At 44.6% G+C, this 26555-nt stretch overlaps 1 protein-coding gene and 1 pseudogene across 1 annotated transcript in view; both read right to left on the reverse strand.

Moving 5' to 3' along the window:
- The window catches only part of Cap2 (cyclase associated actin cytoskeleton regulatory protein 2), a 193562-nt gene that overhangs the window by 24901 nt on the left and 142106 nt on the right, over positions 1-26555 (reverse strand). The window contains exons 6-10 of the mRNA XM_023712056.1: positions 23874-23979; positions 3681-3870; positions 2250-2422; positions 918-1041; positions 743-825 (exon numbers count right to left, since the gene is read on the reverse strand). Of these exons, the coding sequence (XP_023567824.1) occupies positions 743-825; positions 918-1041; positions 2250-2422; positions 3681-3870; positions 23874-23979 (676 nt within the window). The remainder of the gene's footprint in view (positions 1-742; positions 826-917; positions 1042-2249; positions 2423-3680; positions 3871-23873; positions 23980-26555) is intronic.
- Positions 18461-23727, reverse strand: LOC105741783 (annotated as a pseudogene).

The following is a 26555-nucleotide window of genomic DNA, read 5'->3' on the forward strand; positions in this document are numbered from 1 at the left end:
ACGGATTCTTATTAAAAGTGTCAGTGGTGAAAAGCCCAGCAAAGCAAAAGGAACGAATCTTACAACCAAAATCTAATTTGAGCAAATATTATTACAAAATGTCAAATAGTAAAGTATGATTCACATAATGAAAAGAGGTAACCAAAGATAAAAGTTGTCACTGGCTGAAGGCAAAAGTCCCTCAGAGTTTAGTGCATTATAGCATCTCCCTTGTCCATACTGAAATTGCTTAGGGAACACAGATTTTTTTCTGTCTTAGCAAATTCAATTCTAGTTCTATTTGTAGGTTGTTTTTCTGATTGTCTCATTGATCCTGTGGAAAATATTTTTCTTATTCATTGCTTAGAATAAGCTTTTCCAGAGGGGATATATTCTCTTTGGAATGATGGTGTTATACTAGGACAATCTCTTAGTATTTTTATGTATGCAGTAGTTGATTCATTCACTCATGTCCTCATCAAACACTTACTGTATGCTTACTATGTGCAGGTATTGTGCAAGTCTATAGGCCAACAAAAATTAGTTGTCATTGAAACAAAGAGTAAATCAGTAATTTCAGCATGAGATAGGAGGTGTTGTAGGAGATGGAAGGAGAAGACAGGGCTTTACAGAAGAGGTGATGACAGAGCCGTGCTTGGAAAGAACAGGACCTGGAGGTTTTAGGTGGCCGTGAGGGAGAAAGGGCCCCTTTCCATGCAGAGTGGACCATCCAGGGCACAGTATGAGGGGAAAGGGCACTTACCTGAATTTGAATGTCCCTGGAGTTGATCACTTCCACAATGCCAACCACATTGTCAAACACAAGGCCAAACTTCTTACAGTTATCTAGGGGGAAAAATAAGTTGCCACTAAATATTTACACATGATTATATAAAACAACTCATCCTAGTGACTATAAAACTGTGTGTGTGCCCTACCAACGGTAATGGAATTGATTTTCCCTTTTATCTGGAGGGTCGATCGGTCACATTTGAAAATGTAAGCCACTTGTTTCAGTTCAGTCTCGGAAAGTACAAGGTCATTTCTGTCCTCCTGGTACTCCTGAAATGAAAAGAGATACAAATATTAGCTAGAAGGATATAGGTAAACAGAATCCTTCGCATTTGGGAACGACCATGACGGCAGCCTTTCTTCCTTCCTTAAGGACCTCCTTAAGCACAGATCCCCGGGTCTTGTCACTGTGCACGAGACTCTGCTCGGATGGGGTTTTGAGTCAATTTGCAAACTGTCGATGTTGTGGGCCTCCTGGTCAGTGGGTGGGGCCACAGCACTGATGTGCTCTTGATGCTTGGTCCAATAGGAAATGGGCAAAAAGGCTGGCAAAGGGTCAAGCATAGTCCAAGCCCCACCGTCTTTCCAGGCTGTGATATCCTTTCCAGGGACATTGGCTCATAATCCTTAGGGAAGCTCTCTGGGCTGACAGGGGACACCAGCTTGCAAAGTGTCTTGTGGGACTGGAATTATCCCTGAATTAGTAGTGGGTGGCAGTGGCCCTGTGTGGTTAGGTCAGGACCTCAATCAGTGCAACCGAGTGAAGCTGCTTCAGCAGACTGTAGCAAGGCCTGGGGTGTGGACTCCCAGGGTCCATGTGCTCACAGTTTCTGTGGCCTCTTGGCTAAAGTTTATGAAGATGTCACTTCGTAGAGAGCAGCAGCACAATAGTGCTTTCTGAGGGGTGGGGAAGGAGATGGGGAGCATGGTGTGATGGTACAGTTTCATTTCTTCTGCAAAATGGAAAGTGCTCTGAGGATGGAACACATGGTAGCACAACCATGTGACAGAACTTCATGTCACCAAAATACACACTTAAAAGTGGTTTAGGATGAATTTTATGTTATGTGTATTTTGCCACAATCTAAAAAAAATAGCTTAAAAAAGTTTAAAGAATGAGCGCCTGTGAAGAAAAAATTATAGAAGCACCTAAAAATGCCTGTGCTTTCTGTCTCTGGTTGCGATACCTAGAAATCCTGATGGCCTTGGTAAGTGGCTCTCAGTGTTGGTCCATTTGTCAGAGGGTGTCAGGAGGAAAGGTTAAACAGCTGGGCGGGGTGGCACATGCTTGTAATCCCAGCACTGTGGGTGGCTGAGACAGGAGGATCACAAGTTCATACCCAGCTTGAGCAGACTTGGTAAGACTATCTCAAAAGAAAATAAAAATGACCAGGGATCCAGCACAGTGTGAAGGCCCTAAATTCAATCCCTGGTACCAGGAAAAATGAAGAAGAGCAATGTCAAGGGAGTCCACTCACCACTCTCCATTTCTTGCCCTCCAACTCCAGCATGGGAGCATGTTTCTGTGGCGAGTGAGCTGTGGGAGACACGGGGCTTGGTGTGTGGCTCTTGGTTGGAGATCGAGTCTGTCCCTGTGCTCGCAGGCTGGGGTTCTTATAAGTCTTCTGGTCATCTGTGACATGCCGAAGACCTGTAAGGGTCACACACGCAGACATGTTCTTTATATGCGATGTAAAGTGCAATGTCCAGGATGCAAGATCCGTAAGAACTTTGGGCCACGCTATTGGCATGATAACCCAGCGCTCGTGAGGGTGCAGCCTAAGCCCTGTGTGTTCAGATCCGCAGAAGAGCCACGATTCTCAAACCTTGTCTTTAAGGAGATAGCACAGTAACAAGGCTGTAAAAACACAACCTCACCAGCCCACGAGTCACCTTCACAGCGAAGATCTTGTGGTTTATCATTAGCCACGGCCCTGATGTTTAGAGCCTCCATGGACTATCTATCAAGGGACAGAACTGACTTGAGGGGCAAAGGATCAGTCTCAGTTTTTACTCTGTGAATGAGTTTCAGGTAGGACAGCAGAAGTCTGAGCCGATGACAGAGTTGAAATTTTTGTGTTCTTGGCTTCCAGCCCAGCTCAGTGCAGAGGGACACACACAGCCTAAGTCCCCTGTGTTTGCATATAGTTTTTGGCAACATGACTATTTCAATATTTTTAAAAAATTTTAAATTAGCCATTCAGCATGAGGACAAAGGTAGCTCAAAGATGTAATTCTTCAACAAGCTAAAATCCTTTCCAGGACCAAGGCACTAGCATTTGCCATTTTTACTTCAACTGATATTTTTTCCCCCTTCACATTCAGGGGATTGAACCCAGGACCTTCTCACTGACATTCTCAGCCTTTTGATTTTTTCTTAAAAGTAAAATGGAGGCAGGCGTAGGGTGAAGGCCTCTGATCTCAGCACTCAAGGAGGCTGAGGTAGGATTGCAAGTTCAAGCACATCCTGGTCCACTTAGCCACTTAGCAAAACTCTGTCTCAAAATAATAATAATAATAATAATAATAATAATAATAATGATGATGATAATAATAATTTAAAAAGATGTTCTCAAAAGAGCCCAGGCTGAGCTCAGGCTCACTCAGTCCGAGTGAGCACTGTGCCTGACTTATTCCACTTGCTCTTGATGCTGTGGTTTCAGAGGATGCTGCTGATGTGCTAGATGCCCAGATGGGGATGCAGGGTGGTGTCTGGTCCAGAACCGGGGCTCTCCCACAGCCATGTCTGTCCCATAGAGCACACCGGGCCCGTCTGGACTGGAAGAGCACCGCAGGCCCTGTGCTCCCAGCTGCAGCTCCCTTCTCCTGTGCTTGGGGAGGGGGGTGGACTGCGCACCCATGGCTAGAGCCCTGAGGGGCAGCGACAGGCTGCCAGGTCTGGCGCTCACCTTTGGTGATGGCTTCTCCCTGGTTCAGCTGGGCAAATAAAGCTGAGCGAGAAGGAGAGGACTCTTCTTTTCTGCCTTCATTCTCAAAAAGCGGAGGTGGCCCTGGAGGAGGTGGTGGTGGAGGCGGTGGTGGAAGGCCAGGTCCAGCAGAGAGGACAGAAAATGCAGACGCTGGGGATGCTACAGGACCCTGCAGGAGACAGAGGGCCGGCAGCTGCACTGGGTCCCCAGCCCAGCTGGGATCGTGCTGGTGTCGAACCGGTCTCACAAGACCTGTGGTCTGAGGGTCTGAGGTCCCAGACTCCCCAGGGAATCCCACGGGGCACCGTTGTACCTCAGGGGTGGGGGTGGGGGTGGGGGAGGATCTGGGTCCAGGGAACATGGAGCACCGTAGGTGGAATCTGCACGTCTAGGAGGCACCTGGCAACTGAGACAAACAGACCCGTATTCACAAGAGCACCTTGGCCAATTTAGAGTGACGAGAAAAGGGTGATCCAAGGAGTAAGATAAGTATTTCAGGACACTGGACACCGCGACCCTCAAGGAGAACGAGAACTAGCAGGAGGTAAAAGTATCTGATAGTTACTAGACGCCTTTGAACCTTTTCGAGCAGTTAAGAGAGATATGCTTAAGTGCTCTGAAATTCATTTTCCAGATACGCAGGCCTGAAGCCGACTTCGAAGCACAGACCGCATGCGGCCTGGAGCCTGTCGAACCGGAAGGTGGAAGCGGGGTCCCCGGAAGCCTCTGAGGGCGCGCTGTGCGTGAGCGGTCAGCAGCGGAGGGCCAGACCCCAGGCCTGCGCTTATCTTCCCTGCTATGTGGAGCGAAATCTTTACCCAAGGTGGAGATCTCACAAATTTCAGGGGCGGTCAAAGGTGACAGGCAAGAGGCAGGACTTGCTCTAATATTTGCGAAGGCCTCTGTACAGATGTCCTCAGACTGCTGAACACCAGGAGAGAAGCACACGTACATCCGCACACACCCACGCACCACACTTGGGACACGCACACATTCTACTTTTTTCTTTTGGTGGCACTGAGGACTGAACCCAGGGCTTTGGCACTGAGCTCCAGCCCTAGTCTTTAATTTTTTTTTTTTTTTCTTTTGAAATAGGGTCTTGGGGCTGGTGAGATGGCTCAGTGGTCTAAAACACCTACTTAGAACAAGCTTAGCAAAGCACAGGGACCGCGGTTCAATCCCCCAGCACCACATGCCAGCCAGCCCCGCCCCCTGGTGGGCCGAGCTGGCCACACACACACACACACACACACACACACACACAAATAAAAATTAAAAAAAAAAAAAAAGAAAAAGAAATAGGGTCTTGCTAAGTGGCTAAATGGACCAGGCTGTGCTTGAACTTGCAATCTTCCTGCATCAGCCTCCTAGAGTGCTAGGATTACAGGCCTGCACCCTGACACCTGCCTCCATTTTACCTCAAAACCCCAAAGTACAATTATATTAATATGATAAAGATTTATGAGCAAATTCAATTTTTTAAAAGTCATGAAACTAAAAAGTAAGAGTGATGGACATGTAGTTCAGGCTTATATGTTTTAAATGACAAATACAAAAGATAAAATCATCCATTAGCACAAAATATTGATAAGACGGCCTGAGAGATAGCTCAGCAGATTAAGCACCTGCTTAGGCCAGTGCAGGGACTGGGATTTGATCCCTGGCACCACACACCATGCCAGCCTCTGGTCACTGAAACTGGGCGCGGTGGTGCATGCCTGTAGTCTCAGAGCTGGGAGGCTGAAACAGGACGATCACTATGAGTCCGAACTGCATAGTGAGACCCTGTACCAAATACACATACACATGTACACACACACACATTTAAAAAAACACCAGAATATCTACTACAAAGACAATGCACAATGTATTAATTACTGTAACTGTCCTACGAACCTGTTTAGAAACTGTCTCATTGCTATTTCTTTCTCAATAAAATTAATAACCCCCCCAAAAGACCAAAATACTGATAAACTCATTATCCCCTTATTTTCATAAGGAGCTCAGTGTTATAAAGTATCAACAAGGGACATTTTAAACTATAGCTTTTTAAAAAAAACTATAGCTTTTTAAAATATAATCAATTTCAAGGTACTTCTGTAATTCCTACTGAATGTAGAACTATCCTGAAATAAACACGTTTCTCATATACAAAATGTCTAACTTTAAAATCTCAGTGGGGTGGAAGTCTTTTCTTTTGAAGATGTAATTTGCAATCATTTTGAGTTTCTAAGGAAGACCAGTCTGACTCCATCAAGATTATAGGGTCAAGTAGAAAAGGATTTCACAGTTTTTGAGACAGACTAATTTTCCCTCCAGTATCTGAAATGTTTTCTATCATGGCCCTGGGGCGAAACTTGCGAGTTTGCTCTGTACCATAAAGAGCATATTATATAAGCTTTGTGCATCAAGCAATGTCCAAGTCCTCAGTTACAGACACCGAAAGCCATCGGGTTTTCCTTGCATTCCTAAGCACACAACAGTTCATGTAGGTGGTGAAGGGATAGAGCTCCCCTCCAATACCTGACACCCTGAAGCAGCACAGCAGACGGGGAGACCATCTGGCTTCTACATCGTAGACGGCCGTGGTTGCTTTGCTTTCATAACTCAGAACCTTTCTCCACGAGCCAGGAAGGAATAAGCCACGTGCTCAAATTTCAGAACTTTGATACATTCAGATGGCTGAACCAAGACAACTGACAAAGGATTTATTGAGCCAAATGTTGAAAATAAAAGTAAAACAACAGCAACAGCAACAGCAGGGCACTCTGCTGTGCCTTAGACATGGCCTTGTCACATCCCGGCTCACCCTTGCCGCGCCCTGTGAGAGCAGAGTTCCAAGACCTGGTTTCCAAGGTGACTTTTCAATTAACATTCAGAGGTGGGACTGAGCAACGACTCAAAATCAAAGCCATTAGACATTCCTGTAGCTGGACCTCGGGGCCAGCCCTGCAGAGGAGCTTACGTGTACCTTTCTCCTGTCCTCTCTGTAGGATATTACTGCACATGACACCATCTGCTCTGGCATATGAAGCTGGCACCACGCCGCAGTCCCACAGACCGGAATCCTAGCCTGATGCAAGGTGTTCTGGTGTCCCAGTAAAAACGCATAAGAAAAGAAATGTCCAGGAAAGGACAGGTACCACAAACCGTGGGAAGTCTGCTGTGTGCCAGACACTGTGTTCACTCATTCAGTAGGTACTGAATGCTCAGTGACATCAGCTCTAGGCCATGGATTCCCCAACGTGTCTCAGTATCAGAAGCAGTGAGGAATCTGTTAAAAAAATTCCCAAGTCCTGGCTGCATTGTGGCAACACCCTCTGGAGGATGGGGTCACAGGTACCAGTATGTTTTAAGCTCCTTAGATGATTTTATGGTGTGGACAAGTTTGGGGACAACCACTCTGTCTTATGGCCTGAGATTAACTTTATCTTTTATTTTTTTCATTAGATTTCCTTGGTATATTTTAGATACACATAATGATATTCTCATCATCAAGAATTTGTACCTGAATATGATATAACTTGGTTTTTTTGCCTTACCCTTATGTCCCTTTAACCCCCCTTGAGATGACCTTTAATGACAACAGTATGACTAGAAATGTACTGAAACACCTCCAGCAGAAAGTAAAACAAGAAATCAGAAAAGTAGTTTAAATTCAACAATAAACTATCAGTCAAGGGCAAAGACATAATTCAAACACATATCTGTTTGATTTGTAAAGACTTCTTCAAAGAAATTCTGTATGCTATATTTAACATAAAACAAACAAACAAACAACAAAACACTAGTCAAAGGCTAGAAGTACGGATTCCCTTGACACACACGTACTATTGCGCTGGGCCTCTGGTTGGAATGTGACACAGGTGCTGGGGCAGAACAGCTTTGGTTTAGGCTTTGTCTCTACGAATGCTCCCTCTGTCCCTCCAATGCTTTAGCAGTTGATCGGATCCCACAAACAACTCTGTATGCATTCCCATCCTCTGGGTGGATCAGACCCCATGGGCTTTGACAGTGACATCCCAGCATCAAATGCATCTCACCCTTGATGCTGAATTTGTTGTGAGTTGGTGCCCTTCTTCTAGACACTGGCTTTTAGCCTTAGTTCTTTTTTTTTTTTTTTGAAATGCCTGCTGGTTTCAGTAACGGGATACTTGTATCGAAGTCCTGGCTGTCCATCTAGTGGTCCAGTTGTTGAGGGCACTGCCAGTCAGGGTAGACAGACAGACATCACAGTAGAGGGAGTGCACCGACCTGTCTACACTGAAGGTAGAAGTGTGTGGCTACAGGGCCTGGAGCCCCAGGGGCCCACTGACTGAGCCACTCCTTGTAAGGCAACTGAGGCTACAGGCCCTGTGGGAAAGGCAGTTCTGAGGCAAGGAAGTGCCAGATGGGGGTGGAGGTTCTGTCCTTCACAATGGGAGTTAGGTTTATCCAGAGACACTGATGGTTAAACTCCTGGTAGACAGACCCATCTCCAGGCACCTCTGAACAGTTGCTGCCCTGGACCCTGAAGGAGGTGGTGCTTGATGGGGCTCCCTCCCTTGCTGTGTACCCCAAGCACCAGCCTGCAGACCACAGGTGTCTCTGTGCACCCAGCATTCCCATTGGTGTGCAGAAGGAACAAGGCCACTGAAGAAGGGCAAGGTCTGCTTGTAAATGCTCTATCTCCAGTGCCTTTCAAAGAAGGCCTTTCTCAATTAGCTTTTTTACAAGATGTCTTACCCCTAACAGTTACTGTCATTTTATCGCTGCAGTATAGACTGATACAGCCTAGTGCTCAGGACATAGGAGGGTGGTATCACATGACTCACCAAGGTCACATGACTCACCACAGTCATGTGACAGTCATGTAATGCTGAGCCTTGTAGGGAAATCAAGGGAGGAAGACTTCACTGTAGCGAAGTGGAAGTGACCCCTTGCAAAGTCTTTGAAGAGGCTTCTTTATGATGCTGATAAAATATGTCTTTTAGGTATCTTAGAGACCCAGACTGGGAGCAATTGGAAAAAGACATTGTACCTAAGTCATGTAACAGTGGTGTGCAATTTAAAAGCAAGGAAAATAGCACATTTATGATTTTAAATGGTCATATTAGCAGGGCAAAAGTTCACTTACATTGCAAGAACACAGCACAAAGCCTAAAAATGTTGCTTTTAAGGTCTATTAAGATTAATTTTGAGAGCAGATGCTTGATTATATAGTTGGTTTATTTTTCTGGTACAAAGACATTTTAAGAAAGTTAATGTACTGCAAATCCCCTTCTCTAACTTAATTTCACTGTCCAGGGAACAGCTGCTTCTTCTGTTTTTAAAGATATGAACTATAGCTATAAAATAATGAAAGCATTGTAAGCGACACACGGGCCACTTTCAATTTTGTGGTTACATATGCTCTGTGTAATGAGAGCCTGCTGCATGTACTACAGTTTTGTACCAGTGTGCACTGTGCTTTCTTTTCACACCTTAAAATAATTTTTCATTATTTTATTACTTTAGAATTTCAGTTTTATCATGAAAGGGACATTACTTATAGTTCTTAAATGGAATCTCCACTTCGCCTTGCTGGGCAGTAATTCTGTATATAATAGACAATCCACTTTAATTCCTTGCCACAATAAAACACTCATCCTAGCTGTTGTCTAAATTATCCAGTTAGCTCAGGTACAGTGTAAGTTAGGGTCTGAGTGAACCATAAAAATTATTCCAACTTTTCATTTTGTTGAGAAAGAAGGACAAATAGGGGCTTGTAGGTGGGGCCTGGGTGCCAGAGAGGGGCGGTGGTGCCTTCCACTTGGGCTGCCATCAGCTGCTCTGTAGTCCTCATGCTTATAGGAGAGACTGGGGACTCAAGCAAGGGAGGAGCACATCCACCAGCAGTACTCTCTTCTGCCAGAAGTGGGCCAGGGAGCAGTGTCTTGGCCAGTGAGGGTTTTTTTTTTTTTTTTTTTTTTTAACCAATTTTTAAGTAAAGATCAAAAATTAAAGATGCCCTATGATAATTTCTGGGACGAGGTGGATTATGTTGCTTACAGTAGAGCTTTAGTTAAGCTGTCCCTTCTATAACACTTGCTTAGTGCTAGCCATATTTTGAGCCACCTGTCTTTAAGTATTTGTGGAGACTGTAGACAAAGCCACAAAAGTGGAACAGCTGACATGCAGTGGCATTTGTGGGTCTTCCTCCCCCCCATCTGGCTTTCGTAGACACGTGTTTGGCTCACTGCGTGGCCTGCTTCTCAGTGAGATTTGCTCTTTGGGGGTCTGCGCTGAGTCACTGGGCTGTGAGCCACCTCACCTGCTGTTAATGATCTCTAGGTAGCAGGGACAACTTAAATGTGTCCAACTCTGCACTTAAGGGTTAAAATTCACGAGGCTACCGAGTGTGGTTACATATTCCTGTAACTCCCAGTACTCTGGTAAGCTGAGGCAAGAGGATTGCAAATTCTAGTCTATCCTGTGTAATTTAGCAGTTTAGGAAGACCTGCTCTTAAAAGTAAAAATTAAGGGCTGGGGATGTAGTTCAATGCAAAAGTTTTGGATTTGATTCTCAGTACTACACATACATACACACACAAAACAGGTAAGAAAAAAAAAAAGAAAAGAAGAGGCCATACCAATCACAAATATATTTACATTCCATGCTGCTCTTTAGGAACTCACAATATTTTATTTTACGCATTTAGGACAGGGTCTGTGGGGCCTATAGGCCCACACTTGTAATTCCAGTGCTGGGTAGGCTGAGACAGGAGGATGCCTACGAGTCTGAGCTGCATAGCAAGACACTATCAACAACAACAAATAATAATAAAATAAAATATTAGGGTGATAAACTTCATATATTATAAAGAACAAGTAATTAAAAGAATTAAAGGCTACTCTTGTATACACAGAAATAAAACAGTCATCCTAGCAGCAAAACATGTCACTAACTTATGAGCCCAGTGTGGTGGTGGTGTCAGTGCTCCCAGCACTCAGTAGGCTGAGGCAGAAGGATGTCTGCGCTCAGGAGTTTAAGTCTAGCCTGAGCAACACAGTGAGACTCCACCTCAGAAAGTTTTTATTCTCTTTAAAAAATGATTTTTTTTTAAAAAAGGAACAAACAAATCACATATTCACAATTTAGAGTTTGATTATGTTTTTGGTGTCAGAACTAAGGCTAATATCTACTTTCTGGAAGATTTACTTTGATCAATTGAACTTCTATAAGAACTTATTTGTCCAAGGGGTGACTGAAAGACAATGAGCACTTAAATTTCACTTGTTATAGGAAAAGACCCATCGTTATCAAGTGGGTGTGGTCAAGCTGGGACAGTATTCTGAAGGGGATTAATGGCAGTGTGCCTTTTATAATAGCATTTTTTTAACCAGTCACCAAATCTTATCATCATCCCACACTGATAACTACTTACAGTAATTTGTGTCAAAGTCATTAAGGTGTGTCCGCATTCACCCTATTCACAAGATCTTGCATTGGGAAACTTTGGCTCTCCCTTCAAGTCAAAGTGACCATGAAAGGCGAACATTTTAAATCAATTCAGGACAGGGGGCCACAGTGGCACAACTAAAGACACTGATGAAAGACCACCTCCAGAGCTGCCTCAGAAAATGGCAAGAACAATGGGATCAATGTGTTCAAAGGGAAGGGGAGTAACGGCAATGTGTCTTTTACTGTAATCCGTATTTTATTTTATGTTATTTTTTATGTATTTGGTACAGGGTCTCACTATGCAGCTCAGACTCCTAGTGATCCTCCTATCTCAGCCTCCCCAGCGCTGGGATTACAGGCATGCGCCACCACGCCTGGACTCGGTGGCAGCTCAGCGTGCCTGGGAGGAGGGACCAGCGCAGCATGTACTGGGGATCCGACCTTGGTCCCCACCCTTGCCTAAGCAGGTGCTTAGTCTGCTGAGCTACCTGGCCAGCCCTGTAATCAGTATTTTAAAATGTATACAGTCCCTGTATTTGTTTTATCATACCTTATATTTATGTAACAATAATAAGACTGTCATACACATACTAGCAGATGATTATCCTGTACACTGTAAGCAGAAGCCAAAGAGAGTTTATGAGTTTATATTCTCTTTTTTGGCACTTACTCAAAGTTTGAGGTGTCTGCTAGTGAAAACAGAATTGTCAATAATACCACAATGAAGTGCTGCGTAATATTTTTATATTTTAGTAAATATTTATTTTAGAATATGTACTAAATATATATTTTATATTTTGGTATATATATATTATTTAATTTTAATTTTAATTTTTTTGGTGGAACCGGGGATTGAACTCAGGCCTTTGTGCTTGCCAGGGAAGTGCTTATTCCACTGAGCCATCTCCCCAGCCCCCCTATTTTTAGTATATGTTTGTTAATGATTTTTATGAAGTTAATTCCAATTTCAACGATGGAGACAGAACACCACTGGATTTTCAGGTTTCCATGGAAGAAGCTCCAATCCATATAACAAGATGGACACATGATGATGAAAGGAACGTAGGGCTCATTTCGATCAGTTTTCTTCTGAGGCAAAGCTCCAAACATTCTTATTCCGAGAGGAAAAAGGAAGGTTATTCAAAACTTAGACTTCAAGGTTTCTGATGGTTGTACCTGTCCCCATCCTTCCTACCCTCCTGTGGTCTCTCCAAGCTACTACTCCTTTGATACCTCAATAGATCAGATCTTTGGCAGCAAATAAAAAAAAAATTGAAGAAACAAAGTCATTTCCAAGAATAATAGCACTACAGTATTGGAAAGTGGTCTGGGAGTGGCATCCAGGGTCCACACTGGTCCATGTAAACCAGCAACCCAGTGCTTTTATTCTTGTCTTCATCATATATCCAGATGTTTGTGGAAAGAACACCGAGGCCGGCTTCTGTCCAAAGCAGGAATTCTGGAGCACGGCAGGGCAAGCCAGAAGAACATATGGACACAATCTAGATCATTCGAGCAGCCTGGACACTCCACGTAAACGACACTGGTGAGTAGCCTTCATTTTTAGCTTGGCCTTGCTTGGCTATTGATAGCTGGCTCAAATCTGGAATTTTCAGATTGCCTCTTCTCATCTGCCAGCATTGACAACAAGGAAACACCATTTCTCAGAAAAGGAGGAAAGACAAAATTAAACCTTCCATGAGAAAGCTTTCCAGAGTTAGAGAGAGCACAGCATACCCATCGAAGAGACCAATGCTGGACAACTGGCAGTTACGTGAACCAAGGACAGCGTGCAGCTTGGGCCAGCTGGGCATTGGCTGTGTCTGCCCCAAGCGTCTGAAGTCTGAATGTTCACTGGACTCGTATTTCTGTTGCTTCTAGGGATTTTTACAGTAATAAAAGATGATCAGACTTTCTCAAATGATCCATTCCTGGTAAATAGCGGAAGTGAAGGAAAAGGCAAACTAAGAGCTGCTGGATTGTTTCCGTGTGGTTCTATGCTACGTATATATTTTATTTATGTGAAATTTTTTTCATTAAGATACCCACAACCATCAATACACACTGAGTTTTCTAGCTGAGGCATGCTCAGGCAGAGTAATCGCCTTAATCTTAGTCCCCACATTTACAGGAAAAGTTTGGCTGGTGCATAGGGGATGTGGCACTGATCGGTGGGCTGGCATCCAACGTCCTGCCGAGTAATTGAGCCAGGGCTCACCTCTGTGCCCTTATGTTTTGCTTTGGAAGAGAATTTGTACCTTTCACCCCTCCTTTTTTTTTGAGACACAGTCTCTCTCTGTCCTCCTGGCTGACTTTGAACTTGCTACATAGCCCCAGCTGGCCCTGTGTTTGTGCTGCTCCGAGCGCTGGGATTATGGGCATGCGCTGTTATGCCCAGCTCCCCCCCTCCTCTCTCAAGAAGACCTTTTTGCTTAATCTAGTGTCAGCCTGTTTCCTGGGTTTATGCCAGCTGAGAATGAGAGCAGCTGATGGCCAGGAGAGGACAGGGCCGCGCTGGTGACCACCTAGTCCCACGGCCATCCTCGGGTGGAAGAAGACACACCTTCCCATGGTTCTTGAGCAGTGGACACCACCCAAAGGTCATGGACTAACATTTAATACACTTTTCTGAGAAGAAATGTGATTAGAAATGAAAGCATTCAATCAGGGAGATAGACATGGACACCATCTATTGCTAAGGCCCTGGAATAATCATCATCATGAATCGCAGTAAAAAGACAGCTTCCAAAGAGCGCACGGCCTCAGAGGACAAACAAAACACTCTCTGTTCCTGATGTAGCAGGCATTTGGTTCTGATCTTTGAGTCTTCTCTAAGACCTAAGTCTTTAGTTCGGAAGTTTCTTCTCCAATTTACTACTTAGAAAACTCTATGTCTCTCAAGGCCAAACTCAAGTGTCTCTTCTTTTTGTGGAAACTTTTCCCAAAGGACGTTCCCTGTTTTCTCTATACAGGGACCCGTCGGGATGCTGTTGGGCTACTTCATATCTTCTCCTAATCATCTGTTTGTGAACTGAGGTCTGGTCTGAGTCTGAGCTTTGAAGAGCCTGTCATGGTTGTCTTAATGTTTACCATCTTAATCTCATCAGTTACGTGGCTGGGGACAGAATAGAATGAGCAGCAGAACATAGTGACACTGTGGCTCTTGATATAATGAATTAGGGAAATTTATTTTTTTATTTTTGATACTGGGAATCGAATTCACGACCTCCCTCTTGCCAGGCAGGCCTGCGCTGCTGAGCTGTAGCCAGGGGACTTTAAACAGCATACCTTATTAGAATACTTCCAGTGTGACAGTTTAAATGAATTAGGAGAATGTGTTAAAACTTGTCAGCCTTCAGGTTTAGAGAGTTTGAGTTTCTGGTTATGAAAACATTCTAGTACATGAAATAATCTTGATTATTAAAATAGACAGTTCAAAAGTAACTACTGTTTTGATTTATAGAGATTTAAGTACTCTAAAAATATTTATATATTCTTGTCAATGAACACCAAAATTCAAAGGTAACAGAATCAGTTCTAAATATAAAAACATTTACTTAGAACCTCATAGTGCAGCTAACTCCAAACAACTGAGTATGAAAACTGTAGGAACTGCCTAGTTGATTGCTTTTAACTCACATATATCCTGCTGAAGACATAGCACACGTGAAAATGAAACTGCCCAATAGCCTAGTAATTTGGGGCTGAGATTGAAACTGTCAGTAATAATCCATCAAATTAGACAACTGGTCTTTAAATACCGTAACCCAGAGGTCAGTCCATGAAAACTTGTTACTCTTTTAATTACATAAAATTGCATCAACTTGCTATCCCTGGAAAGATCCTCTCTGGAAGGTCACTAACTGCAGGTGACCACTGCCTTTTTCAAATTCTGTTGCCCTCTAGTCTCTACAGATGATGTTAGGGCCAGCCCCTCTTACAGCTTTGAGAATCTTGGTTTCTCTAGTTTTCTCTCTCTAGTTTTTTTCTCTAGTTTTAACTCTTCTTTATCTGTAAATAATGGGGTTCCCCATAGTTTTATCCATGATCTCATCCTTTTTGTACCTGCTGCTTTATTTAACTGGTGCCTCTGGGGAGAGACTTCCCTCACCCATGTCTGGGTGTCCCACTTAGTGAGCTTGCACCTGCCGTCTGCACCTCCCTTTGGGTGGACGTCTCACCCGCTCCTCACACACAACAGCGTGTAAAGATTTTTCAGAGTGGGAAGGTTTTTCTTTCTCTGCTAAAAGCTCTTCATGACTTTCTCTACTTTTATGGGCATTGCCATAATTACAGCAGAATTCTAGATAGGAAACTTTGTGTTTACCTTTGACTTCTCCCTCCAAAACCGTCACCAACTTTATCTTCCAACTTCTCTTTCTAGGTGTTGCCATTGTTACCTGATAGTTATCTCCAGCCACCTGCTGAAGTCTCCTACCATGGACTCGTTTTCCTTTTCCATTTGTCGCACACAAGTACCAAATCATCCCCAGCAGGCAATTTTCTGCTGAACAACCCACAGTGGAGGATACAACCCCCCTCAGCCCAGATCTTCTTGATGTGACACAGGAGGTTTTCATGTTGCCTCAGTCTACCTCCTGGCCCCCTCTCCTCCTCTGTCCAGCTCCAAAAGATGACCAGCCTTTCGGGTCTGTCTCTCTTGTTCAAAGTTCCTTGCTCATGTCCTATGTGTGCACACTAAATTCTCTGCCACAACACTGCCTTTCCTTTATTGTCTGCCCAGGAAACTCCTATTCAACTTTCAATTCAATTTTAGTTTGTCAGCTTCTTTGTGGCCTTTCTCGCCCACACAAAACTAATTAGCAAAGCTTATTTCCCAACCTAGCTTTGTATTATTGCTATTTTTTTAATGTATTGTAAGAAAGACACTTCTGTTTGGGGGCAGAAACTATGATGATACCTGGCGTATGCTTTGTGAAGCATAAATAGCCAATAGGTGGTAAGTAAATTAACTACAGGGGCCCCTCAGTTCACGAACTCGATTCTCCACACAGTGCTGTCTGTGAACCAAACTGGACAAGAACCGAAGCAAATTTCCTTGTAATGTCAATATTGAGCCTAACCATTAAATTGGATTTGGTTTTCTCCAATTCAGTTTGCAGCCAGAATCACAGAAAGAATTAAGTTCATGAACTGAGGTATCAGTGTCCTAAATAAATGGATGAGTAAAAGTGAACGCTGTCCCCAAAGGACTGCTTTTAATTGAAATAGACTAAGGTAGTGCTTTTCCGACTTTAATAAATACATGGACTACCTGGGGCGTCTTAGTGGCATGCAGCCTCCGAGTCAGGAGAGCATGGTTGGGCCTACGATCTGTGGGCACACAAGCACCCACATGGCTATTGGGCATAGAGCCACACTACCTAGCGAATGGGACACAGGCACATCCGAGGTCTTCCTGGTCTGTCTGAGTATATGCTGCCCACCCTGTGCCACCATGCTACACTGTTCCTATGCTTGTCAGCTAGACTGTGAATTTTATGGAATAAGGACAAGGTCTACGTAGTCATGTACCCATCTTGGTATTCTTATCACTTTATCCAGAACCTGGTTTGTGGCAGGTGATCAACAAAGCTGGCTTAGTTAAGGGTCTCTCTTTTAGACAGAACTCATAGCTAACTGTACCCTAACTTTATTAGCTGTGCATCTGGGGCTCCCTTGTTAATTAATGATACTCCTACCCTAATCTGTCCAGGGAGCAACATGATTTTTCCAACGGAGAACCAAGGTGCAGAGGCTCCATGACTTATCTTGGAGCTGTGTCCTGATACAGCCACAGCACACTGAAGATATCATGTGTTGAAAATGACTTGAACACCCCTAGCTTAGCAAGACAGCACCCCAGAGACTGATGGCTACTTCCTCCTGTGATCTTATGGCTGAGTGGGGCCTGCATTTGCAAGGCCAGGCATCTCAGGCCAGGCATCTCACCACAACCCTTAGAGCTAGCCAGAGTCAGATCATCAAGTTTAGTTTCTACTGATGCCTATTGCTTTTGCATTATCACAAGGTTGAAGAATTGTAAGCAGAGCCATTATAAGTTGGGGAACTGCCTGTAATCAGCACCCAAAGTCTGAGCACTGGGCTAGAAACCCAAGAGTGATTAAGTCCATGTAATGTGACTGTGGTCAGACAGGCTAGGGAAGATGGGTAGGGCTATGCGAGGCTTTGCCCATTCACTTTGATAGATAAACCTAAGATGTGGGTTTAAATTCAAATTCAGTTATGAAAGGTTGAGAATGGCCAGGTCTGATGGCACAAGTCCCCCACTCTGGGAGGCTGTGGCAGGAGCATGGCAAGTTTGAGCCCAACCTGGGCAGCTCAGTGACTTATGAAGGCTACCTCAAAAACAAAAAAACAAAACAAAACAAAACAAAACAAAAAAAAAAAACATGGAATGGGAATACACTGTAGCTCAGTAGGAATAATTTTATAAATAGTGTGAGGAAGCAGAGGGGTCAGAGGACTTGAAAACTCACAAGCCATGCATATTTGATGACATGTTACAGCGCGTACATTATTTATAATAAGTAGGAGTACCCTCTGGCTGAATTTTAATTTGATCAAAGGCAAGATATCAACTTTTTGCTTTGTTAATGGATAGTTGGCCTTTGCATTGAGAAATAGGCTGAAAACATGTGTCTATTTAGGCAAAAAGAAGTGAGGATTAGAAATTGTCTGGTTTTGCAAAAGCAGAACTCCACCTTCTAAGTTTAACCACTCCCAGTGATTTGCATTTTCCTGGATGTTCGGGTAAGGTAAGGATGGGTGACACCTAGTGCCTAGGCAGACTTTTAAAACTCATATTACTGACATTAAGAACATTACATAAGATTTTTTTTTTTTTTTTGACTAATAAGCCAAGAGCTTTATTGATGCAGCAGGCACTTTACAACAAACCCAAGAGTCTGCCTTCTCTGGGAAGACAAGTATCTGTACAAACTCTCAGGTTTTCCCACGTCTGAAAACAAGTTCTCCCTTTCACCACAGCCCTTGGATCTGCACCTGCCCAAATCATGCTGCCCCCTTTCCAACAGGTAGTACACATGGTGACACCTGACCGACACCAGCCAGCCACTCTGCAGATGACCAAGGGTCAGTTCTACAAAACTCTAGGCAGCGGCACTCAGATCCTGCAAAGGATTTAGGAAACAGTGATTCTCCCTCCACCTCGAAAATGAAATGCATTTCAGCAGATATGTGTCCTGAAATTTGCAGTTGGGAGTTCCTAGGGTGATGGGCCATTGTGTCCAATCCCTTCTTCACCAGCCTGGGCATCAAATTCTTCAGGGTAACATGAGTCCTTTCTTTGGTTTTTTTTTTTTTTTTTTTTAAACAGTCTTTCTTGCTGTAAGAACTCTTATAATGGAGCCTGGTCCTCCTACAGCTAAGGCCTTTTCGTGCCACTGGAGTAACACTGCGCTGCTGTTTTCTGTGGGCTTCTCAAACCCTTTATAAATGTACTTCATTAACAAGTCAACGCCGTTTCTGTCCAGGGACTGCACAGCCTGCTCAATCTCGCTGCTCTTAAAGTTTGTGAGCACCTTCAGCACCACGCCCTGGGCTCGCTCCTTCACGGCCTGATTCTTGGTGTTGACTGGAGAGTTCCGCAAGGCTGCGTGGAAGGCCCGAAGCATATCCCCTTGCCGCAGGAGCCCGTCCACCTCGCCGGGGTCCGGGCCTGGCTCTCCCGCTGCCGCCGCCGCCTCCTCCTGCTCGTCCACGAATTTGTTCTCATCAAACTCATCGATGTCCACCCGGCGGAAGCGCGAGGACAGCGTGTTCCGGGCCGTGGCGGGAGCTCGGCGCCCGCTCAGCCGGCTCCGCTTCGGGACCGACCTCCCTTAGCTCCGCTCACCACCCGTCTGGGCTCTGCCTCCTACATAAGATTTTGTATATATTTATTCATGTATAATTTTATTCTACTCTACAAATGATTATACCCTAGTATTCCCCCAAAATTAAAGTAATCCATAAATAACACGAAAACACAGAAATGAATCGACAAATTTAAGGCCAGAAAGTTAACAAAGTCATTGTATTGATCCTGCTTATTGAATGTTTTTCATGTCCCTTTTCTAACCAGCCCCAACAGAACAGAATGATATAGTTTGGATGGCAATCTAGACAACTAATAGAAACCCCCCCTCATTATTTCAGTGACCCTAAGAGTAAGAACTGGGCCTTACTCTTACAGCTTTGTTATGTGATTTGAAGGAACTACCCATGAATTTTACAAATCTGACCAATGGCAGAAGGCCATAAAAACCAGCAGGCCTTGGCAAAGAGTGATTTATTCCACAATCTCTATTTGAGCCAGAACGCAAGGGAGAATGCAGTTAGCACGAAAGAGTCCGAGGAGTTGGTTACACTCACTAAAAGTGGCAAGTAGGTTCTGGTGTAGAGAGGATGTCATGGACAGCTGGCTTCAGGTCAAGGAAAGCCCACAGAAGCGACAAGATTCCAATGGCCACAGCCAACGCAACCAGAAATTCCAGATGGCTTTCTGCTCAGTTGCTTCCTCCCCGGAAATTCCTCCTCCACTTGCACCCAGCACACTTGTGTACAGACACACACACACACACACACACACACACACACACACACACACACACAGCTGAAGAATCCCTGGCCTCAGAGCTTCACATTCTGTCCTTGCCTGGCACGGCTGCAGCCTGATGGCAGAGGTCAAGGGGGTGAGGGCAAGGAGCCAGCAAGTCCAGGGCTAGCTCAGGGGGTGCTTGGACCCATGTACCCTTGGAAACCCAGGGTCTCAAGCAGCTCCTGTTGGTCACTACAAACCACATTTGGTGCAAAACTCAAAATCCAACTTGAAAACAGAAGAAAAGAACAACTGCTGAAAATATACAATGTGCACAGGCACGCTGTAACTGGCAGAGTCCATGGGGTCCGAGTTAGCTGCTAAAATCCGAACCCCGCAGAGTCAGAGTGGGCACATGCAGATGCTGCCCCTCGGCTACATTCTTTCCTGATCTGCAGCATCTTATGTTACAGAGTTTGATGTAGTTGGGATCTGTGGAGTCAACGGCTTTTTTTTTTTTTTTTTTCTTTGCAAGGATTGCGCTTATTTTTTTCTTCTTATAGACCATTTGATCAGATAATTTTAATAGTGCTTTTCCTCCTCTTTGGAGCAATGCTCTGATGCTGGGTTTAATTGTTCTACTCTCCATTTCACTGGTCTGTTGCCAGAACAGAGTATGGATGGAGAAATTAGTTTGATTTAGGCAATGGATTATACCTAGAATCCTAAAAACATTTTCTTAGTAATTTAAAGGAGACTTAATTTTAAAAGTCAAAGGGTAATTTTTATTATGAACTTTTTAATACCTTTCCCCAAGCCTAGGCAAAACCATAAGATACACATACCAGGAAATACAAATCCACGCACATCTCCTCAGGCTTGTCAAAAGGTCTGCGCGTGCGACGTTACTGCTGACCCAACACCTCCTGCCATGCTCATGCCCTACTTTCATTGTCTGCCCAGCGCTTTATTACCCTACTCTTCTAGTTCCAGTACTGAAGCGAAGTGGGGCTAGAGATGTAGTTCAGTATAACAGCCTGTGCTTACCACGAGCGAGGCTCTGCGTTGTATCCTTAGCACAAAACCAAAACAAAACAAAACAAAAATGTTTCCCACAGTGACACAGATGCTCCACTTTTACCATTTTATCTTTTTATTTTTAAGACAGAGTCTCACTATGTAGTTCAGAATGGCCTGGAATCACTGTGCAGACCAGGCTGGCCTTGAACTCACAACAATCCTCCTCCCTCAGCCCCTGGAGTGCTATAAGCATATGTCACCATGCCCGGCTTTGAGCAGAATTAGAATACTGTGTGTTCAATAAGTGACAGCTGCCATTTCCTTGCAGACCATGGTGCCCAGGGGGTCATTTGTATTTTGTATAAACATAATATTTAAGTTTAATAACACTTTTTTCACACATGGGATATAGCCCATTAATTAGTGAGTTACAAAATCAGTTTAGTGAGTTTCAGGCAGAATTTTCTATAGCATGACATACAATGAAAAAAAGAAAATATCAGAATGTAATATATATAAGAATAAAAGAGGATTGCTTTGTGAAACTTGTTTTTGCTTTGTGCCTGTGCAGAGTGTGTGTTAAATGTGTTTATTTCTATGATTTGTCTTAAACAGTTTGAAAGTCACTGTCATAAACTATGTGTTTCTACTGAGCAAATAAAATAAGCATTCACTGCAGAACAAAGGAAAATAGCCACATTTATTTTTCTATAATTAATAATCAATTTCCTTTTATATTCATAAACACAATTACTCTGCTTTGTAAACTGCAATAAAGGTATTCAAGCCATCTAAAAGTAATTTTCTATTCATTTTCCATGGGTACCATTAGAGAACTAATAGCCTAGCACTTGTTGACATCATTTTCTACAAACGGAATCTCATTCCTTTTGCATTTATCTACCATGAAATAATAACAGATCCAAAGACTCTTCATTTGCAATTTACCCTTCTCTAATGATGACCTATCTCCGTAGCAAGGAGGTGACAATTCCACTTTATGACACATTGATCTATAACAAAACACCATCACATTTGAAATGGGTGAAAAGTAATTCCAAGTAGTCTACATAAACACTCACTCCATCCACACATGCCCTTCCTTACTAGAACGCTTCAACTGCTATGACTTCTCCTACTGAAAGTTATAACGGGGGCAGAGAACAACAATTAACTTAGCTGCACCTTGCCCTGTGCATTTCAGTGCTATGGGGGCAGCAAAGCAGAAGACAAGAGGAGACGTCTGGGTTGAGGGGCTCAATGCTAGCACTGTGCCCAGTGTTGGGGAACAGATGCAGAAAACCCACGTTCTACTGAAAATTCACAAACCACTTTGGGAAGGACTGACACCAACACTCTGCAGGGACAGTAGATGCCGCTGGCAGAGGGAGTTCTACCTTTGAATGGGATCAAAATAAGCTGCTTTAAGTTTTCAACATTGACTGGGTAGGCCAGTGTCTTAGCCATTTTCTGGTTGCTGGGATAAAATGTCCAACACCTGCAACTTAAAGGCAGTCAGGAAGCAGAGGGACAGAGAAGGGAGGAGCTGGGGACCAGGATACCCACTTCTAGGCTGCACCCCCAGTGACTGCCTCTTTCGACCAGAGCTCTGTTGTAACAGCATATTCAGCTACGGACTCATGGGCAGATGAATCCCTGATGAGTATAGCACCGCCATGATCCAATTACCTTCACCAAATGTCCCCAGAGTACATAGGTTGGGAAACATTTATACATAAGGCAGAGCAACCATCCATCCCCTAGTTAAAAGGATTAACCATTTCTAATGAAAAGGCATTTCCATGGAAAACCAGTAGAGATTCCAAAAAGCAACGAAGGTGCTGGGTCTCTAAGTCAATATTTAGTTCAACCACTTACCGAGCCCTTAACTCTGAACCAGGCGCTGTGCTAGTGCCTGGAGAAGACATGAGCTTGTAAGCAAGTGGGGCAGGCTCTGAAAGCGCATGGAAGATTACAGTTCATATGCTAGGGCACGTTCGGGAAACCTGTGACCCAGGTATACTCAAGAAACCAAGGAGGCACAGGAGAGAACCATGAACTCAGGAGGGGGCCTAGTGGAGGTCTTAGCAGTTGATGCTGGGGCTGGGCCTCAGAGAAAGATGGGGTGCTCCCTTTGGAAACTTAGGGCACATGGCATGATGTATGCTCGGGACACTGCAGTGAAGGTCAAACAATACGAGACAGACGAATTTGGAAATAGCTACTATTTCCTTTGGTCCCACCCACACTAGGTGTGTTCAGGATTCCATGCATAGTTAGGGACAGCTGGAACACTCGCCGAGACTAGGGAAAACACGGGGCAAAGCTGGAAGAGAGACAGATCAGTGGCCCACGTGGAAATTAGAGTGGGGACGACACAGGACATTCTTACTATTCTGGTACCTTTAAAAGGACTACTATTGCTTAGCAATCCAAAAATACTGTTCAAGAAACTTTAATACATTAAAAGATAAATTAAGAACACTTAAAATGACACACATCGTAGTCTTCCTGTTCCTTCCAATTCTCTCTCTCTCTCTCTCTCTCTCTCTCTCTCTCTCTCTCTCTCTAGTACTGGATCTTTAGGGTCTACAAGGTCTCACTACTCAGATCAGACTCATAGTGATCCTTCCTGTTTTTCAGCCTCCCATGCACTGGGATTACAGGAGTGCGCCACCACGCCCAGTCTCAATCGCCGTCTCAGGGCACCCTGGGGTTGGGGCTGGCACAGTAGGCCAGGGATTGAACTCTGGCCCTTGCGTCTGCCTAAGCAGGTGCTTTAATCTGCTGAGCTATCTGGTCAGCCTCCTTCCAATTCTTATCACAGCTTTTTAATATATATGCCACCTTAATGCTCATGAACTAGAATCACTTAATGGTAGCTGGTACATCCTCTTCTGCATAATCACCATGAAGGTCATTTTTAATGGCTGTATTTTATTGCATTCTCACCATAGACGACTATTAGCCTTCTGTATGTCATGCAGGCAGCTCCCAGATTTTCCTGTGACAAGCGACATTTCCATAAACAGCTTTCCACGCACACTTTAGTCTGTCCTTTCCTGGAGGCAAGCTCTAAGGCATGAATTATTAGGCCACAGGGTATACCTTTGTCTATACGTGTCTCTATGGTGTTTTGTTGGGTGGAGAAGGGCCTAGTACTTACAGTTTTGCTCCAAGTAAGGCCTGTGGTGTGGTGCTCCTTGATGTATGCCTGAAGTTCGCTCCAAATATTCAAATATGACTTCACCCAATCCACATGGCGCAGGTCACTTTGTCACAAAAGAGAATGGGACAGCAGAGTTAGGCTCCACAATGAAATTTTAAAAAAGGAGGGGGGATAGTTATCCAGTATCTAGAGCTCCAGGGAAGCCACAGCGATGGCTGATGGTCATCCTAGCTGGAGGAGAGCCCTGGAGGGACGGCGGCCCAGCTCCTCCCTGAGGGAGGTGGCACATGGCCAGTGCCCCATGCTCCAGATGAGGACAAAGACTGCCTAGGAGGAGCCTCGCTGAACAAAGCCAAGTGTGGCCAGTGTCCTCTCGCCTCCCCACGGGGAGGTAAGGGCAGCGAGAACACTATCTCTTTCCATATAGCTTTTGATGCAAAACAGAGAACCACTGTTCTTGGGAGGGAGAGTGGTATTTAAAAAAGTCATTTTTGTATGCTTTCTAATAATTCCATTGAATTACTTGGTTAAAAGTATAACCGAAGATAATCTTAGTCATTAGGGTCAGTAAGGAAGTTTGTACCTAGGAAAAATGTTTTCTGACCAAAAGGCGACACCAATACCTAAGCGGACACCAATCTGCTTAAACTACCTTCCTTCGATACTCCCGACAGTGCACGCTTGCATCCTGGGGAGTTTTGTCTCCATTTTACTGAGCTGAGAGCTGGTGAATACTCACCTTTCATAACAGAATGAGCATACAGGATTGAGAGCCCTGTGGGGAGCATTCGAAGTACAGAAGCACCCCAAGAGTTGCATTTCCTTTCGGCAGTGTCCACCCACAAGGCTTTTGTTCCCCCTTTGTGTGGAGCAGTGGTAGATGTGGACGTGACACCAGGGAGTTCACAGAAATGTAATTGTGTATCTAGCTCATGAATCTGAGGGCGAGCACAGAGGAAATCTCTTTTACTAAAGCTCACATCCCTAAGGCCTTGTCTCTAGGTGTTTAGTTTTATTTTCCTTCAAACACCCGCACTCTGGAGCAGGCTCTGCTCTAGTAAGGCCAGTGTGAGGAGAAGAGAGGGGGAGGTGAGGTCCCGGACAGTCACTGCCCACAGGTGGGAAACGCAAATGCGGCTTTGTTCCCCATTTGTACTGATTATCTGAGTCAGATCTCTGAGGACTCCATTGACACGCTGTTTCTTTTTCCCTGGTCTCTGTTGACCTTTAAGTTTTCATGAGGGTCTCAGCACATACAGTGCCCTGCACAGGGGAAGTGGTCTAGACAGCAGCTATTGTTAGAACACAAAACTTCCTTCGGTGCCAATGTACACTCGTATTTATAGTCGTGGTCATTTAACATGCAAATACTTAGATGCAAATATGTATATACAAAATACATGCATAAGTCTGCAGACACCATAGAAATATCACGATGCGCATTCAACATACTTTCTACTTAAAATTTTTTATAATGATTTACAAATCTGTATAGGCAAATGTCTTTCTCTTAATCTCTGATATTATTTTGACTTGGAGAGAGTTCCAGCAAAACTTAGTAAGGATTACCAGGAGATCGCCTTCACCTGTTGTCAGTCTCTAAGAGGTAGACTAGGCAGGACTGGATCATGGTACAGCACCTGCGTGCAGCTACAGACCTGCCCTTGGTTTTCCCTGGTCCTGGAAGAACTGTGCCAGAGAATGTGAATTTCAGGGGCTGTGACTCAGAGGGAAGGCGCAGCTCATGGAGCCAAAGCCACTCACCCACAGGAACAGAGCCAACGCTGCAAGTCAGCGGCAAGGGGGTGAGTGCCTCGTTCATGGCTCTTTGTTTAAGCCACAGGGTGCTTGGCTTTCAGCTCCTCACTCCCAAGTTGCCCAAGACGGTAAGGTGGGGAGAAGGCACTGATCCATGTTGGATCCCCCACGTGGTGTTGAGCACATGGGGAATTCAGCTTCCATTAGGTTCTGGTCCTAGGAGTACCAGGGTGACGTGGGCCAGTTTGGTTACCTCTAGAAGTGAAATGGAGGAATCTGCACCTCTGCTGCATTTCCTTGACTCACTGTGCGGCCTGCAGGGGTCCCTGTGCTCGGTGGAGCCCTCCTTGGTGCTGCTGGAAGCCCCTTTTTCATAACCAACATGTAGGCAAACACTGGACCCCTTGCTTGCAAGAATGTGAAAAGCTCAATCCCTCGGGTGTGCTTTCTGGGCAGGGACTGACGAGCTGGGGTACAAATAAATGCAAAGGGCTGCAAAGGGCCGTTCTGGTGAACGGGCAGAAGCCTGAGCTGCCCCGAATTGGCACGCCTGCTGTGTGCTGGAAACCACGCTGGGTGTGCGTCCGTGCCGGCACAGAGTATCCGGGCTTGGTAACTGAAAGCAGTGGGCTGCTTTGCATTTCAGAGACCTCTTCTGAGGCGCTGACACATTTAGTGGTCTCTGTCGAGTACCCCAGGACAACACCTGGAATCCTCTCGATGAGCGTCCCAGGCTCTGGGCACACAATGTCTGTCACTGACACAGTTACTGTGACCAAAGTCCACCGAGGTGCAGACGGGTCCTTGGAGGAAAGAGTGGCCCACAGAGGCCCCAGTCGTAACCAAGCCTTCCCTCTGCTCAGGCTGCACTTCCCCAAAGCTGCACCATCTGCTTTGCTAACATAGAGTTAAAAAAAAAAA

This window comes from Octodon degus, unplaced genomic scaffold (genome assembly GCF_000260255.1).
Source record: "Octodon degus isolate 3935 unplaced genomic scaffold, OctDeg1.0 scaffold00023, whole genome shotgun sequence".
Taxonomy (NCBI): Eukaryota; Metazoa; Chordata; class Mammalia; order Rodentia; family Octodontidae; genus Octodon; species Octodon degus.